This window comes from Xyrauchen texanus, chromosome 14 (genome assembly GCF_025860055.1).
Source record: "Xyrauchen texanus isolate HMW12.3.18 chromosome 14, RBS_HiC_50CHRs, whole genome shotgun sequence".
NCBI lineage: Eukaryota > Metazoa > Chordata > Actinopteri > Cypriniformes > Catostomidae > Xyrauchen > Xyrauchen texanus.
This window is the reverse complement of record NC_068289.1, coordinates 14,015,520-14,035,024: the sequence shown is the minus strand read 5'-3', so window position 1 is coordinate 14,035,024 and position 19,505 is coordinate 14,015,520. Positions and strand designations below refer to the sequence as shown.

The 19,505-nt window shown below is 40.5% G+C and overlaps 1 protein-coding gene across 1 annotated transcript in view; it reads right to left on the bottom strand.

Annotated features, from left to right (window-relative positions):
• Window positions 1–223: 223 nt before the first annotated feature.
• Window positions 224–19,505, bottom strand: part of cfap91 (cilia and flagella associated protein 91) — a 31,943-nt gene continuing 12,661 nt past the window's right edge. The window contains exons 15-17 of the mRNA XM_052141997.1: window positions 15,538–15,686; window positions 14,232–14,323; window positions 224–1,148 (exon numbers count right to left, since the gene is read on the bottom strand). Coding sequence (XP_051997957.1) covers window positions 895–1,148; window positions 14,232–14,323; window positions 15,538–15,686 — 495 coding nt within the window. The 3' untranslated portion in view covers window positions 224–894. The remainder of the gene's footprint in view (window positions 1,149–14,231; window positions 14,324–15,537; window positions 15,687–19,505) is intronic.

Below are 19,505 nucleotides of genomic sequence, written 5' to 3'. Positions count from 1 at the left end.
ATTTATAGTTATAAAATAACTTAAATATTGATCTGTTTCTCACCCACACCTATCAAATCACTTCTGAAGATATGCATTCAACCACTTGAGTCATATGGATTAATTTTATGCAACTTTAATGTGCTTTTTGGAGCTTTAAAGTTCTGGAAACCACACTTGTATAGTATGGATCCACAGAGATGAGATATTCTTAATTTAAAAAAAAAAAAGTCACACATCTGGGATGGCATGAGGGTAAGAAAATAATGAGAGAATTTTCATTTTTGGGTGAACTATCCCTTTAAGATGGAACATTACTATAAAATCTACAAACCTTTTGTCATATTTTGCATTGCATTATTTTTTTATTATTCCTTTTAAATTATTTGTAGTATTGTACAGCACGTTGGTCAACTGTCTTTTGTGTCTGTGCTTTTAAAATAAATTGACTTATCTTCATTTTATTATACTATGCAGGCCACAAAGTAACAGGGCAATGTTAAATCACCCTTATCATTCCATAATGATGACAGCCCATTGCTCAAACATGTATTTGATCAAATGGACTTAATAGTCAAGAGTATAAGCTATGCAATCACTGTGTACCAGACTTTGTGCTTTTCACTCAAGAAAATCTGATATATAAATTCTTATCGTTCATCATTATTAACAGATGTATAAAAGATTTTACTTTGAAGCTATGTCTTACTGTATTTTGCCTTTTTGTAGTTAGCTACAAACTTTTAGTGTTCCAATATATTCCGTGGAAACTCACGTTGCTCCTCAGTTTATTTACTCTGAGCAGGGAAAAAAATCAAACCAACTATGACAACAGATACAAACAATTAGTAGAGATAAAGAAATTAATGATCAAGAGTTTTACAGAAAGTCCCTCTTTTACTGTTACTCTTGGGCTTAATCTGAGTGGTTGTCATCCCCACTGTGAGTGTCTGGCGTTGGAGTAGTGGGCAAATTCTTTTGTGATGGTCCAAAGTCTCTTGGGGTCATAGTTGTGTGAATAGCCTCTTCAATTTGGCTGAGCATTTTATTTAGGACAGCTGAGGAGGCTCTGTCTGAGGCAGATGGGACCTGGGGAGATGCAGAAGATCCAGGATTGCTATTGATGATGAAATGAGCTGCTTGCAGATGTCTTTTCTGGCTCTGACGTACTGAAAGAAAATGAGCAAAGTGTACAGTCAATTTTTAGTTGCTATTTTTAGACCCAAAAATGATTTGCAGGTCAAAGCAATGCAAAACACAAATAAAAAAAAAATGAAACGTATCATCTAATTATGGCTAGTGTGGATAGCAAAATAAATAGACTTAACAACTTTTAAAAGGAACGAGAAAAAAAAAACATTTCAGATATTGACATCAAGTTTGTTCGTCCAACCAAATTTTATATTATTTTGGCGCAAATTCATCTCAGTGGTTAGAAGCTAGGGAAATTCAGACAGGTTGTGTGACATGCCCTCTCCTTGAAAACCATGAACAAAACAATGCATGCTAAAGTAAATACGATGAAGACTACATTAAATACGGGGTCATCTGCATGTTGCAAAATGGTATAGTGGAGAACAGAGATTGTTGTCACACTTTTTCCTCTAGTGGGTATTTCTCAGGGTACGTATATTTTGGAAAGTCAATGTACACACATTGTCCTTTTGTGACAACAAGCCTCTCTGCAAGAGAAAACACACATTTGCACAACTGGACCTTTGACACCAAATGTTATAGTTAATGAGATATAGTCGTGTGACAGTTCCCCAAAGTATTTTGTGAATTATTGGCTGTGGACATTAGTATTATTTTCATTATTTAATATATATATATATATATATATATATATATATATATATATATATATATATATATATATATATATATTTTTTTTTTTATTATTATTATTATTTAAATGAATTTCAATGGTGGATTTTAAGAAAACATTTTTTACCTATAAACAATTTTGGTACTGTTGTCAATTGATACCCAAACTCAAGCAAAACCATTTGAAAAACACTCTTTTAGAGCACGGAATTATATAATCTTAGAAAATGCATGTTGTTTCACAAGTACTGTACAAGTGACAGTAAAAGTACACTAAGTTCACTACATAAGAAAGAAATGCTTTCAGGTATGCAATAGAGTGGGTGTCATGACACAGTTACTGTTACATACTGTACAGACTGCCCTAATCGTTCCTGTTGAACACAGAAATGTATGATTAAATGTATGCTAATCCCAAGGTCTTAATGTGAGACTTGATAATTACCATCCCTTGTATGTGGCATTAATAGAATAAAATCTATTTCTAAGAGTGAATTATTTGAATACTTATTACTTCATGATAATTTAAACCATATTTTACTTCAAACTTTATAAATATTTCCCCCTTTTTATTTCCAATAAATTTAATACATTATTGTACAACTTTGTTATCCCATAATATGTATTGTTCTTAAAGACACAAACACAAAAGTAGATGTTTTGCAGAATATTAAAGCTGCTCATTTGCAAACGATGACAGTAGACAGTGACTAGAGGCTCCAAAAGGGACAAGTTTTATAAAAGTAGTTCATTCGACTAGAGCACATATTCCAAGGTAGAAACTCATGTTGTTTTGAAATTATATGAGAAATAATTTTTTTAGATGAACTATTCATTTATTATGCCAACAAACAATTCATTTTAATTTAAGTTTGTATTTAAGAAATAGTAGAATCATTTGTTCTTTCATTAACTGTAAAAAGTAATTTGGTTGGAGTCACATGAGAAAGCTATAGAGCTGTGACAAAGAGTTATGTGTGCACAGCCAGCATTAGTATGAACAGGGTCTTTCTTGCACTATAAGGTAAATTATGAGGCAAATAGTACTGCAGCTTAAAACAAGCCATGTGAATTAGCCATGGTAATTTACTGAATCCAACACAGACCGCATGACTTCATCTTTAATACACACTCATACACATGTCAAATTCTCAGGTCATGAACAAGTCAAGCTTAACAAATACTGCCAATGTCACAGCTTATGCATAAATATGTCTGCATGATGCTTTTCAAATAATCAAAGAAAGGCCTAGAGGGTGTGTTAACTAGCAAGATGTATACATAAAAGCAGTTGGACAGTCGTGTGACGATATGCGAGGTTCTGACGTGTGAACGGCAAGCTCTGTGCACTTTGCTAGTTTTAATACTTTTTGTGTCATAAACCGGTGAGATTCGATACACCATGATTATTAACTGTTATAGGAAGACAATATGTAGAAGAATTCAAAATCCTCGGGCTCTGGAGATATTAAAAGACACTTACGTGCTCAAGCTAAAGCCCCTGAGCTGCAGGCTGCAAGCCCGGGAGTCAATTTGGATGGTGAAGTGAAGAAAATTCTGTGTCAATTGATGAACATGTTGGCAATGCTGATGAAGGTCGTTGCTGACTTGGAGGATCTTGCTGTAATACATCGATCGATCACTGCCATGGAGAAGAAATTCACTGAGATGGTTACAAGAGTGGTGGATGTTGAGAAACGGATCAATTATCTTGAGTCATCGGAGAGGGAATTAGCTGCTAACCCGCTAGCGACCAAGGCAGACTTAGAGTGCGTCTGGGAAAAGTTGGAAGACTTGATTGTATTTGTACATGGACTGTTTGAGCTTAGAGGGATGGACGCCAGTTGGCACAGTCGTACGAAGGGTAAATGTGCATTTTTTTTTTTTTTCTGTTTGTTTGGTCTTATTCAGCAAAATGAACTAATCAAGAAATTGTATTAATTGTATTCATTTGAGCAGAATTAAATTAAAATGTAACATTTTCATTAGCCAAATCCCCCCAAGCACGTCTACTTACACAAACTTTGATTATAGTCCCAATAAGGAAAAACTGATAATGCAGCCAAGGACAAATTATGAGAAACAGAAAGATTAGTTCACCTCTGGATTGAATCTTCTTGTCCAAGTCATTCGTTCTTTTGTCACGTGACAGCCAAAGACTAGAGAGGTAAACTAATAATTTCTGTTTCCTGTGTGAGCAATGCATAGCGTCATGTGACAAAAGAACAAACTCTCGGACCAGAAGGCTTGAGAGGTGAACTATTAATTTCTGTTTCCTGCACAGCGCTTATGCGGTTTTCAAGTAACAAACGAACAGAGGCAGCGCATTGCACATGCACGGCCAACACAAAATTAATGAATCACTCTCTGAGACTACTCGTTCTTCTAAGTCACATAAAAGATTCATTCAAAATTAAAGAATCGTTCATTAATGACCCATCACTAGTAGGGACTATACATGTTTTTTCATCAGTCCATAAGATTTATTCTAGAATAGATTTTTTTTAAAATGATATCTAAGTCCCTCATTAAGCCCTGTGCTCAAGCCCTGAAAGGACAAAGACCCCTATTGTAATCATTAGTGTTCTTCTTATTATTATTATTCTGCCATGGGAGTCTATGGCAGCCCATATAACATTTGCAGAAAAGTTATGACAGTCTGAACTGATACCACAGCAAATTTTGAGTCTGTAACTCAAACCCTTTAGCACCACCAACAGGTCAAACTTTCACTCATGTTTACGCTTATAACATTTGAACTTCAAGTCCTAGAGACAAAATTATTTTATCCCCTGATTCCTGAGCTGAGTCTCGATTTCAAGGGTTTCGATTCCCACCCACTAGATTTTTCGCCATTAAGAATTTTAAGGAAAATGTAAGGATTTCCACCAAAATAGTTTTAAAGCTATTTTGAGATAGAGCTACACAAACGTTATCACTTTTTTTCTCGATGTTTGAAATCGTTCCTGAGAAATTTGAAAACAAATTTGACTGCAAAGCACGCCAAAATGAACTTCATGCTGTATCTTCGTAACACTTTGACGGATTGTGACACAACTTGGTACGAGTCCTCAGCATCATGCCTTGAGGTTGCCTGCAGCGTCTCACCACACTGCCCCCTACTGGTAAGGAGATAGCAAAAACGGCTATTTTGGCTTATAACTCTTGAACGCTTTGGCCAAAAATGATAAAACTGGACTCTTTAGATTCAGTGAAACATTATAACTCTTTAACGCTTTTAGCCAAAAATGATAAAAAATAGTTCCGAAACTACTTTAGCGAATTGCTTCAAAGCTGTTTGTCCGATTGGAACGAAACCATAAATAATTTGCTCGTAAATGCCAAAAACAGGCTAATTATTTTAAAAGTGGTCTATGGTTTTATGTAAATTTATATAACTCTTAAGCGAAATTAGATCATTTCACAAAACTTGACACACTTATATAAGGGTTTAACCTGAGAACACACGATGCGGGGTTTGGCCATTTGGTGGCACTAAAACAGGGAACAATATGAAAGTGGCTCTAAATATAGAAACATTGGTCCGATTCATTTAAAATTTTGCATGCAGTGTCTTTGCATTCAGTGTCTTTATGGGAGTTGCCATCATCGATCATTAGGACAGTTGCATATATTGAGAAACATGGCAGCCATTGGCCAATCTTCAACAAATTTGACATTGAGAACACCAAAGTGGACTTGAGTCTGTATGTTTGCATTTTTGTGAGACTGGTCTTGTTAGATTATGTGGGTCATGAAGAGAATAATGATACCATAGTTGGCCATGATTTGATTTTATGTAAACTTTTTGTTGTTGCTATTACTCCATTAACTTTTGTCCAATCAACATGAAATTGAAATCTGCTGATTATTTGTAGACCATGCCTGAATATATTAGCAAATAGATTTTTGTTGTTTAGAATTGTTTGTACCAAAATTTGAAATGATCAAATTTATAAAAAACTGCCAAAGAGGAATTAAGGCTGTTGCATTTGCTTAGTAAAATGATAATATTTTAGGAATATCCTGCCCTTGGGGGGGTCATTGTGAATTCTGGATGCCCTATAGTAAACAATGGCTAAATGTACTTGCAAATTTTCAATAAATTAGACAAATTGTTTTCAGTTAAGTTAGTGTCATGGAAATAATCATAACTTGGATAAATTGGATTAAACTAAATATTGCATAGATGACTATAAATGTATTGCATAAAACTCTATGGATGTAAAAACTGACTTTTCCAATTTTTTCCCAAAAGAAACCCAAGTGCTTGAGAATACACAAAACAATGTATAGTGTGCAACGTTACACTTAACACCCTCTTCACAACCTTGAGTAAACACTCTTTATCAATGTACTAATAGCCAAAAGAGCAAGCACTTTTGTTCATCATTTGCCAATGATAGAGATTGAAGGAGCCATTTTGCTGTAATACTGTGGTTAACCTTTGGGTGACAGTATATTGAAATATATAAATAGGTACACATGGGATAGAAGGGCAGGTGTTTCTGGGAACGGAGGAAGCACACAGTTTTTGACCGTGACCGTGCTTGTAAACGTGAACAGGTGTGACCAGGCGTAAAACGTGCTGGAACATGTACTTTACCATGTGTGTGACCCTGAACGTGAAATTAAGCGTGTATGTATTTTACCGTGTTTGATTTGGATTGGATTGATCTATAAATACTTGATTGTATTCAACGATGTAAAGTTCTGTGTTGGCTTGTACATACTGGAATTGTGGAACTAACAAATGACAACTTCAAACTACTGGTGAGATACATTGAAAACTGATACTTTCTACAAATAAAAGACAAACAAAGAGTAATTAAGAGAACAATTGAGTCAACTACTTGCTCACTCGTCAAACCCAATTCACCTCTGTCTACTAGTACACGCAAATAGAACAGTAGTGTATCTTGAGAAACATGGTCATAGATGTTTGTTCCCTATCAAAAAGCTACACTTTGATGCTGCGCTGATTTAGCGCTTTGGGAACGTCTTTAGGAGTGACCAGCTGTGAGTATGTGTGCAACATGTCAATGAAATTGACTAGAATTTAAAGCCTCTGCTGGTGACATCATTGGATGCACCTGTAGCAGGGCTATAAATAGATGTGTCACAAGTGCATCGTCAGATCTTTTGTCTTCAGATCATTCTGTGTGTGTTGTGCTTCTTGACTCTCATAACTTTCTACTTTCCTCTGTTAGGAGTTAGAATTGTTAGGCAGTGCGCAGAGACCTTTATCTTTCTCTTTCCTTTAAAAAAAAAAAAAGAAGAAAAAGAATGACTGATAAACAAAGCAAGCGGTGTGTGTTCCCATGTTTACGCTCCATGGCTTAAATGGACACACACCAGATCTGTTTACAGTCAAAATGCTTCACACTCGTCTCGCTTACTTCCAAGAGCCAGCGCCCACTCTTTCACTTCGGCGCCTCTTCGGTTCACGAGGGGGACGCTGAACCTCTGAACATTCCACGCACAAATAAGGTGGCTGAGGAATTACTCGAGGGGGTTACCCGGCATCATCACTAAAGAGACCCACTCTCCCCACAAAGGCGTGCAGGACCACCTCCACGCTTGTGGGGAAGGCTTATCAGGCAGCAGGTAAGGCTGGTGATACCCTGCACACTATGGCAGTGTTACAGGCGTACCAGGATGATCTGTTGAAGGACCTGAGTGCGGGCACCACGGTCGATGAAGAGGCTTTCGCTGAGCTTCGTCGAGCCACGGATCTGTCTCTCCACGCATCCAAGCAGACGGCTCGCGCCATTGGCCGGTCGATGTCTGCTTTAGTCAGCAGGGAGAGATACTTATGGCTCAACCTGTCGGGCATCAGAGAAAAGGGCAAAGTTTTCCTTCTTGATGCCCCGGTTTCACCTTCTGGCTTATTTGGTGCGCTATGAATGTAGTTATCACCAGGTTCCAGGAGACAAAGAGTCGCGAGGAAGCCTTCGGGTAATTCCTTACTCACGCACTCAGGGGGAGGGTCCGTCGGCCACCCAGCCCTGCCCCGGTCCATCTAGAAGGGAGGCTCAAAAACAAAGCTTGTTAAGTCGTGCTCCCCCTCGTAGAGAGTGGGGGCCGGCTCGTCGCCCTCAGCAGCCCCCAAAGCAAGACCTCAGGGCAGTCATTTCTAAGAAGAAAAAACCCTGATGGTCTTGCGCCCAGCCTTGTGGAGGTAGCCCCCCTCGTGTCGGGGCGCGTGAAGCATTCACCTGTACCTTCCCGATACCGCCACGAAACCTCTCCATTCCCGCAGCTTCTGGTGTTTCGGGAGTTAGAGGTTTCCAGGTTAGAGGTTTGGGTGTTCCGTTGCTTCTTGCCTTAGTCCAGGACACGGAATACTCGACATCCCCTCAACAGGAAGTGTCAAAATGTATACCCATCTCAGAGAATCTGGCAGCATGGCAGCTACTGCCAGGTGTTTCTATGTGGGTTCCAAGAACAGTAGAAAAAGGCTACAGAATTCAATTCGATCGCTGTCCTCCGCATTTCTACGCCGTGGTCTCCACTACCGTCAAAGCGGAACAAGCATGTCTACTGTGGAAAGAACTGCAAAATCTCTTGGTCAAAGGGGCCATAGAACATGTTCCCCTTCCAGAGAAAGAGTCAGGTTACTACAGCAGATACTTCCTAGTTCCCAAGAAGGGTGGGGGGTTGCGTCCGAATTTAGACCTTCAAGGCTTGAATCACTCAATTAGGGCATCTAACTGTCAAGACAGTCGTGCCTCAAATCCAACATCGTTATAATTTCATATAATTTTCAACAATTATATGACAAATTATAATTTCGTTATTTTACTAACCCAACTAATGACTCGTCGGCGCTTTATCAGTAGGTTGCACGACACGTGAAGCATTTTTTTTTTTGCTTTCACTTAAGAAGAGTTGTGCACTTTTTATTTTAATATATCTCTTTACATAAATACTATTTTCCACTTAAAAACTATAATTTCGTTATTTTACTATCCCAACTGACTCATCCGCTTTCCAATAGGTTGCACGTAAGGGGAAAAATATTTCTTCCACTTAAGAAGAGTTGTGCACTTTTAAGCACTTTTTATTTTAATATATCTCTTTACATAGATATTTTTTTCTACTGAAAAACTATAATTTCGTTATTTTACTAGCCCAACTAATTAGTAGCCTACTCATCCGGGCTTTTTAATATATTGCGCCTAAGAAAAAAAGTTGTCTTTGGGCAGCCTTCTTGCGAAGAGAGCAGCCACAGCCACGCTCACTGATGAGCAAAAGGTCGAGGCAGAAATGACCATGTACCTGCAGGAAATGGCCATTGATGGGGAAGAGGACCCGCTGACTTGGTGGAAAACGAACGACAAAAGGTTTCCGCTCATGGCAAGATTAGCACGGAAATATCTGTGCATATGTGCTACCAGTACTCCATCAGAGCTGGTCTTCAGCACAGCGGGTAGTGTAGTTACTCCAATCCGCAGCTTATTAAAACCAGATAAAGTGAATATGTTGGTATTTCTGGCCAGAAACATCGAAATTTAAACATGGTCTATGGTGAAAGATATTAGACTTCTTTACGCATTTTTCGCCATCCGCTATGGAGCTATTCGATTTTGCATATTATTTTTTCAATGTTCATTTGTGTAGTTCATATGACCACTTTACAATATTTCAATAACATAATTTATTTTGTAGCCTGTGCTGAAGTTAATTGTGCTGCTAATTATAAGTGAAATGTTAATGCCGAAGTTTCGGTCTGAGTGTTGTTCCCGTTTTCTTGTTTTATTTGTTGTTCTTCTATGTTTTAATAAATGTGTGTTATTCATATTCAACTTGTTTCTTTCATTTGATTTGACATTATGGATTTATGGCCAAGGAAATTTTTCTTTAAAATTATTAACCAGACAAAAGTTATTTGACGTTCGCTGGTCTGGGTTTATCTTAAACTGCCGCTTCAGTGTATACAAGAGTATGTGACAATGAGCAAGATTTTCTGAGACACTACACCTACTAATAATTAATTAATAAAGGCTATTTTCTTGTAGCCTACAACATAAAATATTTTAATCTAAATGTACAGTGTAAGACATGTAAAAAAAAGACGAAGCTAACAATCAATATTTGTGTAGCCTGCCTGACACGGTATTTTCGCAGACTAACACGTCACGTCTCTGAAATATACTACAGTATTTAAAATAGCATATATGCATTAGTTATATTCTCAATTTAATTTACAGAGCAATCCCTGAAAAGTTTTTAGGTTAGCTATAGAAGAGACTAGGATTAGTGAGTCACACTAGCAAGACTCGCAAAAGGGGGCGTGGCATCACGATGGTGGCTCTACATCGTGATGTTGGTCAGCCATCACGATGGACGATGATATCGTCCATCGGCACAACCCTAGTTACACGCTGCGTGCTTCGTACCCTTTCTATGTGGTTCAGACCCCGGTACCTCACTTTGGGTCCCACTCTAGGTGCGTCTTGCCATCGCAAATTGCTAACGATAGATGCCTCCCTGACGGGCTGGGGTGCGGTCTTATGTGGTCGTCCAGCTCAAGGGGAATGGGAGGGTCATCAGCTCAATTGGCACATCAACTGCCTTGAGTTGATGGCAGTATTTCTGGCTCTGAAATACTTCCTCCAGTATTTGAGAGGCTGCCATGTCCTGGTGCGGGTCTACAACACAGCAGTAGTCTTTTACATAAACCATAAAGGAGTTCTACGTTCACGCCAGCTCAACAGACTGGCACGGCAGATTCTCCTTTGGGCCCAGGGCAAGCTCTTGTCAATCAGAGCAGTTTATATCCCTGGATGCCTGAATATGGGAGCAGATTTACTGTCCAGACAGAAAAAACCGATGGGGGAGTGGAAACTGGAGTAGTCCTTGAGGGTCTGGTTGAGACCCCGTTTGAACCTCTAGAGTCAGCATCTGATTTATGCATTTGGCAGACGCTTTTATCCAAAGCAACTTACAGTGCACTTATTACAGGGACAATCCCCCTGGAGCAACCTGGAGTTACGTGCCTTGCTCAAGGGCCCAACAGTGGCATCTTGGTGGTGCTGGGGCTTGAACCCCCGACCTTCTGGTCAGTAACCCTGAGCCTCAACCACTGAGCAACCACTGCTGCCTTTCCAGCCTGCTTAGATTTTGCCCCAGGAATGGCTAAGGCAATTTTGCACCCTCATCCTGACTACCTGCCTAAGGTTCCTTTCTCGACCGTACATCCGGTCAATCTCAAAGCCTTCTGCTCCCAGCCATTTACAACACTGGAGCATGAAAGACTTCACGGACTGTGTCCAGTCCATGCCCTTTAGATTTATGTACACCGCACTAGCTAGTGGCGTAAGTCAGGGCAACTATAAGTTTGCCATGGGGCCGCAACAAAGGGGTGGCCGCCACCAAGCAAACTATGTCGCATTGGGTGAGGGATGCTATTGCCCTGGCCTACGAGGCGCATGGTCAAGCTTTGCCAGTAGGTATCAGCTTTGCAAGGTAATTAAGGCATTTGATATGGTTGAATGGGATTATATTTTAAAGAATACTTCTTTAAAGTATTTAAGAATACTTTTATTGGATAGATTAAGTTACTTTATAGACACCCAGTAGTGGCAGTACAACAAATGGATTAATGTCAGATTAATATACTCTGGATAGGGGTATCTGGCAGGGTTGCCCTCTTTTCCCATTATTGTTCTGTCTTGCCCTGGAACCATTAGCAGCTGCGATAAGAAGGGTAGATGATTTTCCAGGGCTGGTGACAGGAGATGTGGCGCATAAGCTTTACTCAGATGATATTTTATTATTCGTCTCCGACCCCATTAGATCTATGCCTTGCCTCCATAGCATTATTAATGCCTTTCCTAATTTCTCAGGATAAAGAGTCAATTGGTCTAAATCCGAAGCTTTGGGTCTGACAGTGTACTGCCCAGTAACGGCTTTCCAGCCAGGCACCTTCCAGTGGCTCAAACAGGGCATTAAGTATTTGGGCATCAAATGCAAATTTGTCAGTTAATAGTTACCCCTTAGTAAAAAGTTTTTCGAGCGATGTGGGCAGGTGGTCTTCATTACATTTATCTATGATTGGGAAGGTTAATGTTATTACAATTAATTGTATTCCAAACTGTAACTACCTGATACAATCTCTCCCTGTAGATTTCCCCCTCTACACACCCACCTGCTGGCGATGCCAATCAGAAGATGGAGACACAACCATTGTTTTTTGGGGGTGTGTAAGATCCCAAAATTTTGGTAATGTTAAGTATGATTCAATGTATATACAGTATATATATATATATATATATATATATATATATATATATGTTGTTTTTTCATTGTGATATGTTTATGAATCAATAAAACTATTTGTGGCAGGGTGGAGGGCAGGGCCGGGTCGTGAAGCTACACACCCGGCCCCTAATCAGGCTAATTAGCCCTCGAGAGGGATAAAGGCCGACCGAAGATGGCAGTGCGACAGAGAGAGAAAGATTTACGGACAGCTGTCCAACACATTTGTCTGTTTGTCTTTTTGTTTAAGATTTGTATTAAAATATTATTTATATTCTCTAGCCAGTTCTTGCCTCCTCCTTCCCATTAATACCTTTACACTGGTGCCGAAATCCGGGAAGGAGGAGGGATGCGCCGTAGTAGAGTCCTCGCCACTACCATCCATCCCAACAGAGCAGCCGTGGCCATCTGCCGGGGGACGGAGGAGCCGTCCACCTGAGAACGGAGGTACAGCCACAGACTGCAAAGGGAGAAGGGGTTCTTGGCCGATCGCCTGGATTGGGAGAACCGCTGTTAGGGGCAGGGGAGACCCCTTTTGTTTCCCGAGAATGCGGCAGGGCGTTCCATCCGCCAGGGGCTTGAAGACTGCTGTACGGCGTATCGGAGTACAGGCGAGTAAGTGTTTTTTTTTTTCTCTCTCTCTCTCCTCTCTATCGCCGACTGCCTCTCCGTGTTGGCCTTTTCCCTCACTTTTTTAAAATGTTTTGTTAATTTGGCATGATCGCCGTTACGGCATGTAGGTGCCAAATTTTTTTTTTGTTTCCCTCACCTTGCCCCCTCCCTCATTCAGGTAGATGGGGATGACCTGCCAGCAGATGGGGTGGAAGGCCCACCCCTCCCCAGGGAAAGAGGGGGATTTACGTCATGCCGGGGGCTTCCCGGTCTGAGAGAATGAGGGCAGAATGTGGCCGGGCGGAGGGCGGGACCAGGTCGTGATGCTACCTCTAATCAGGCTAATTAGCACCTCGAGAGGGATAAAGGCTGACTGAAGATGGCAGTGCGACAGAGACAGAGAGAGATTTACGGACAGCTGTCTGACACCTTTGTGTGTTTGTCTTTTTTGTTTCAGTTTTACATTAAACTATTATTTATATTGTCAAGCCGGTTCTCACCTCCTCCTTTCCATTAATCCCCTTACACAATTTTATTTAAAAAAAAAAAGCAGTTGTATTTTGTAAAACTGAATTTAGGCCCTATTTTAAGAATGCTATGTAATACAGTACGTCATACTTGCAAAGTCAGTGGGCATGGCCATAACATTTTGATATTTTCTAGGCACAAGTGGGTTGGTGAAATAGTTCAGAGTCAAGTGCAATTTAATTCTACGGTTACTGCATCCAGGGCTGTAGCTTAACATATGGGGGCCAAATGCAAAATCCTACTTGGATGATGTCTTGGTGCAATGACCTATTATTCAGGAAAATAGCAAATTTGCACGGCTTCATTAACATACAAAACACCCACACAGTTTGCGTGCATACGCCCACCGTTAGCGCAAACACTCCCAACCATGCCCACTTGCGCTGGCACAAAAATTGCATTAAGAATTAGTGCTCTCACAAAAATTTAATAAGACGTAGTGCATGGTCATTCATAGAAATTGAACCCTATATTCTTGGTGAAAATAGCTTATGAAATAACATATCAACCAGGATGGTCTATATTTATTTGGCCATTTTGAGAAAAGACTTGAAATATAGTGAATGAGTCATAAGGACTGTTTGGAAAGTCATAGCAACTATTCACTTTCATTTTATGGCAAAGAACAATAACATTCTGCTACCAAACTCCTTTTGTGTTCCATGGATATGACACTGGTGTCACCATATGGAATTGAATAAATAGTGATTGTTTGCAAACAGTTTTCCTAAACACTTTGGTTCCTTAACACTCATTGAGCCAGTGTTGCTGGGTCGAGCTGGTTGGGATGCTTAAACAGACAGAGCAATGTTTTGATAGTTCCACAGACCCACAATGTTTACACTTTTCAGGGAAGTCAACCTACAAATGGCTTACTAAATTGCAGCTGTCTCTGCATTTGATGCTGGGATATGATAAAAAAAAGTTATGTTGAAAAAATGTCACCAGCTTTAACGACTCAATTAGCTTGGCGTATAATAGCTAGGTATGTTACTTATTTTCTGTCAGGCTGAACAACCCACCTCTCTCTCTGACAGCAATCTTTTCTACCTCAGGAATGAGGAATCTGTAGATGAGCTCTGCCACAATCTCTTCAGACTGCCGACTGCTCCTCCTGCACGTATACACAGACAGGATTGTTGAGACATGATTAGTTCTTATAGCACAAGAAATACTCTAAAACAGGAAATGAAGGACATTTTCTTAAAATAAGTGAAAAGAAGGAAGGTAACAATTGCAACACAATAAGAAAATATAGGTTTCTACAGGTATATGTGCATTTTTTTTAAAGTACAGTTATTTAAAGTAAAATATTATGAAGCAATATAAAGTATGTGCAAATTCAAATTTCGAAGATATAACAGTTTTTTTACACATTTTGCCTAGAAGGAAGAGAAAGTTTTGAGAACATGCAGAGCACAATGGGCGGAAGTTATGCTTTTGACAGATCAAAGTATGTCTTTGTATATATTTTCAGGGAGGAATTGAGTTATCTTCTTTATACACCTTGTATTATTTGTTAACGGTCTGTATTTATTATGGCCTGTTTTTACTAAATGCTCAAGGACATCAATGCATGTATTGAGCATTGTAGGTTACAACAAAAACTCAGTGCAGGTCCATTCTCAACTGATTCAGGCATCCTTGAAATCTCACTAATAATTCTTGGATCTAATAAAACCTGACACATGAAACTGTCAGCAACAAGCATTTTTTAAACCTGCAGTACATGTTTAATCAGTATAGTCTTTCTTCTCAAAATGGTTGGGCAAGGAAGTATTGCTGGTTAAGAAGCCTGGTGGAGACACCAGCACACCAGCATCCCATCATCGTAACCCTTTTCAACAGGGAAGACTTTAAGTCAATAAAAACATTTTTCGCAGTGCATTTTACATCTGTAATCTGGTGTATTTCCACGTTAAACAGGATATTGGGCCTGCTATTATTTCAGCAATCAGAAACTGATTGGATTCTGAAAACTTGCCATTACAAACCAGAATAGACTCGGGTGGTTGGAGGAAGTGGGGGTTAAAAAAATAAGAGGGCTTGGTGACCTTTTAGGGACGGAGTAGTTATTACATTTTGATTATGAGACAACAGTAACTAGGCTTTTTTTCTTGGAATAACATGCACTGATGAATCGTGCACAATAATATCAGGAACATGCATTAAGAAAGTAAATTGGGACAATTTTGATTTCACGTTGGCTTCAAGAATTAATGGTTCATTGTCGTCAATAAGTGTACAGATGTGAGACTATCAGACAGGTATAATTGGATATAATAGCATTCTTAATTAAATTATTTCAATGCAAGACCAGGCACGTACGTCTGCTCCGTGGCATAGACGATGTTGTTCAGATCCTCAGCCATACGGTGAATCTCTTCTCTGGCCTGGGAATCAGCTGTCTGATTAATAGAGCACAGGATGACATCTTCCAGGTACATGTCTACTGTGTCCTGATGTACCTTGACTACCTGTGATCAGAGGACATACAGCTAAGAGATCTCAGATAGACAAGAAGATTGCAAATCTGCTGGTTGCAGTACATTGCAGTACACGAATGAACATACTACCCTAAATTATATACAGTATGTATTAGAAGTATTAATGGGAAATAGTGCAAGCTTTAAAATATTAACATATTACTAATTAGATAAATATGGTGCATTAAATATATTTTTCTTAAGGCAAACATAAAGGCAATATCAGATTGCATTTAATTGCAACAAGGCAGTTTCACTTCATTTAATTTTTTTTTAGTGAAGTGTTTAATGAACTCTGAGTTTTTTCAGATGTGAATCCAATATGTAAATCTAAATTGTAAGGACTAATGTTGATTGATGTTGGTGTATACCTGATGTCTCAATGATTAGATCATTCTCACTTGATCAATTATTCTTGTTTTGTAATCATGTAAAAATATGCTAAATTGAATTCTGTGATTTTTAATGTTTACTTACTTTTGTATTTTGATTGAGTTAATAATTTTACATACTTGTATTTATGAATGATCATGATAATTTGGTTATGAATCATGTGTCATTTGGTTGAATCTTGCATTCCCTGAGGTGCTAATTGTTTGTATTTTGTCATCAATCATGTTTGTGAATATAGGGATACGTGATAATGTAATGGGGATGCTGTTTGTGTAAAAAGAAGGTGGGGATGTTGATTGCTGTACACACTGAGGAAGGGCATAAGTGCTGAAACATCTGTGGTTTTCCCAAACAATATAATAAAATAATATAGAAGTATTATCTCTGTGCAGGTCATTATCTCACTGTAGGAAAATGCATGAGATTATTACAAATCACAACAGAAGACCTCATTCAAGTTCCCTGTCAAAAAGCTACACTTTGATGCTGTGCTGATTTAGCGCTTTGAGAACAAATTTAGGTGTGACCAGCTGTGAGTATGTGTGCAACACGTCAATGAAATTGACCAGAATTTATAGCCTCTGCTGATGACATCATTGGATGCACCTGTAGCAGGGCTATAAATAGATGCGTCACAGGTGCATCGTCAGATCTTTTGTCTTCAGATCATTCTGTGTGTGTTGTGCTTCTTGACTGTCAGAACTTTCTACTTTCCTCTATTAGGAGTTAGAATTGTTAGGCAGTGCGCAGAAACCTTTCTCTTTCTCTTTTCTTTAAAAAAAAAAAAGAAGAAGAAAAAGAATCACTGATAAACAAAGCAAGTGTGTTCCCATGTTCCCATGCTCTATGGCTGAAACGGACACACACCAGTTTTGTTTTATGTGTTTGGGGGAAGAGCATGCTGCTCTTGCGTTTGGGCAGGGCGGGTGCGAGCATTGCGATCTGTTTACAGTCAAAATGCTTCGTACTCATCTCGCTTACTTCCAAGAGCCAGCGCCCACTCTTTCATTGTGGGGCTTTCGCATAGATCTGGCTAGATCTTCCACTCAGGAAATAATCATCGATCATGATGCAGGCACAATTGTCTCCCGCTCGAATCGTGTCTATTCAGAACACCCTGAGCAAAGTCAGGTTAGGCCAAGGTTGCACTGTTCATCAGTATCAACGAATACTAGGTCTCATGGCATCTGCGTCCTCGGTGATCCCTTTGGGCCTTCTGCATGAGACCGTTTCAGTTGTGGCTCAAAGCCAGGGGATTTCATCCAAGGGCCAGTCCCCTAAGGCAGATAAGCTTCATACCCTTTCTATGTGGTTCAGACCCCGGTTCCTCACTTTGGGTTCTACTCTAGGTGCGTCTTGCCGTCGCAAATTACTAACGATAGATGCCACCCTGACGGGCTGGGGTGCGGTCTTAAGTGGTCATCCAGCTCAAGGGGAATGGGAGGGTCATCAGCTCGATTGGCACATCAACTGCCTCGAGTTGATGGTGGTATTTCTGGCTCTGAAATACTTCCTCCAGTATTTCAGAGGCTGCCATGTCCTGGTGCTTGTAGACAACACAGCAGTAGTGTCTTACATAAACCATCAATTAGGTCTATGTTCACGCCAGCTCAACAGACTGGCACGACAGATTCTCCTTTGGGCCCAGGGCAAGCTCCTGTCAATCAGAGCAGTTTATATCCCTGGATGCCTGAATGTGGGAGCAGATTTACTGTCCAGACAGAAAATACTGACGTGGGAGTGGAAACTGCACCCAGAGGTAGTGGAACAAATCTGGGTGAGATTTTACAGAGTCGAAGTGAACCTCTCTGCCTCCGAACAGACAGCGTAATGTCCCCTGTACTTCTCTCTGAGTCACCCAGCCCCCCTGGGTCTGGACGCAATGGCACATACATGGCCCAGAATGTGCATGTATGCATTTTCTCCGGTTTCTCTGCTCCCGGGAGTCTGGGCCAGAGTTCGCCAGCAAGGGTCTTGCCACTTACTGATAGCGCCGCATTTGCCGAACAGGGTATGGTTCTCGGAGATAATGTCTCTCCTCGACGGTTCGCCTTGGGCAATTCCGGACAGGAGGGACCTCCAGGTGCAGGGGACAATATTTAATCCCCGGCCCGAGCTGTGGAACCTTCATGTTTGGCCTCTGAAGGGTACTAACTGGGTTTTCACCTGAAGTTATCGAGAATACTCTAAGTGCTAGGGCTCCCTCTACTAGAAGAAGTTACCCCCAATAAATGGGGTGTCTTTGAAAGATGGTGCAGTGCACATAATGCAGATCCAGTTAACTGCCAGATTGCTTCAGTTCTGGACTTTCTGCAGGGAAAATTGTCCAGATGGTTTTTCTTATGGCAATTACTTCTCTAAAAAGAATTGGGGATCTACAGGCTCTGTCTGTCTCGCCAGCCTGCTTAGATTTTGCCCCAGGAATGTCTAAAGCAATTTTGCAACCTCATCCTGACCACCTGCCTAAGGTTCCTTTCTCGACTGTACATCCAGTCAATCTCGAAGCCTTCTGCTCCCCGCCGTTTACAACGCCGGAGCAGGAAAGACTTCACAGACTTTGTATAGTCCGTGCCCTTCAGACTTATGTCCACCGCACTAGACAGTGGCATAAGTCAGGGCAACTATTTGTTTGCCATGGGGGCCGCAACAGGGGGGCAGCCGCCACCAAGCAGACTATGTCGCATTGGGTGAGGAACGCTATTGCCCTGGCCTACGAGGAGCGCGTCAAGCTTCGCCAGTAGGTTTCAGGGCTCACTCTATCAGAGGGATCACCTCCTCTAAAGCCTTGGCTAAAGGTGTCCCTCTGCAGCATGTTTGTGATACGGCAGGCTAGTCCTCTCCACACACATTCATCCGTTTTTATAGCTTGGATATTTATGCCACTCCGGGCTCTTATGTCCTTGAGTCAACATCACAAGCTCATGTCTGAGACCTCTCACGCTCTTGTGAGCACAACTACACAACCGTAGGGGTCTGGTCATCCACAGTGTGGAGGCGTGGGTATTCTCATTCCCAAAGCGCTAAATCAGCGCAGCATCAAAGTGTAGCTTTTTGACAGGGAACGTCTCGGGTTACTTAACTGTAACCCCTGTTCCCTGATAAAAGCGCCCTGCCACATCCTCATTATAGAGAATTTCACAGGCCTAACTAAGTACACAAAGCAGAAAAGCAGCTCTGGATATCTGCTTCACTTTCTGCTAAGTGCCTCAAATGAAACTCTGAATATCTTTAAAAGATTTGATGTCACTAACCTGGCAAACTTGGGCAAATTCTGTGGTTACATTTACATTTACATTTATGCATTTGGCAGACACTTTTATCCAAAGCAACTTACAGTGCACATATTACAGGGACAATCCCCCCGGAGCAACCTGGAGTTAAATGCCTTTCTCAAGGACACAATGGTGGTGGCCGTGG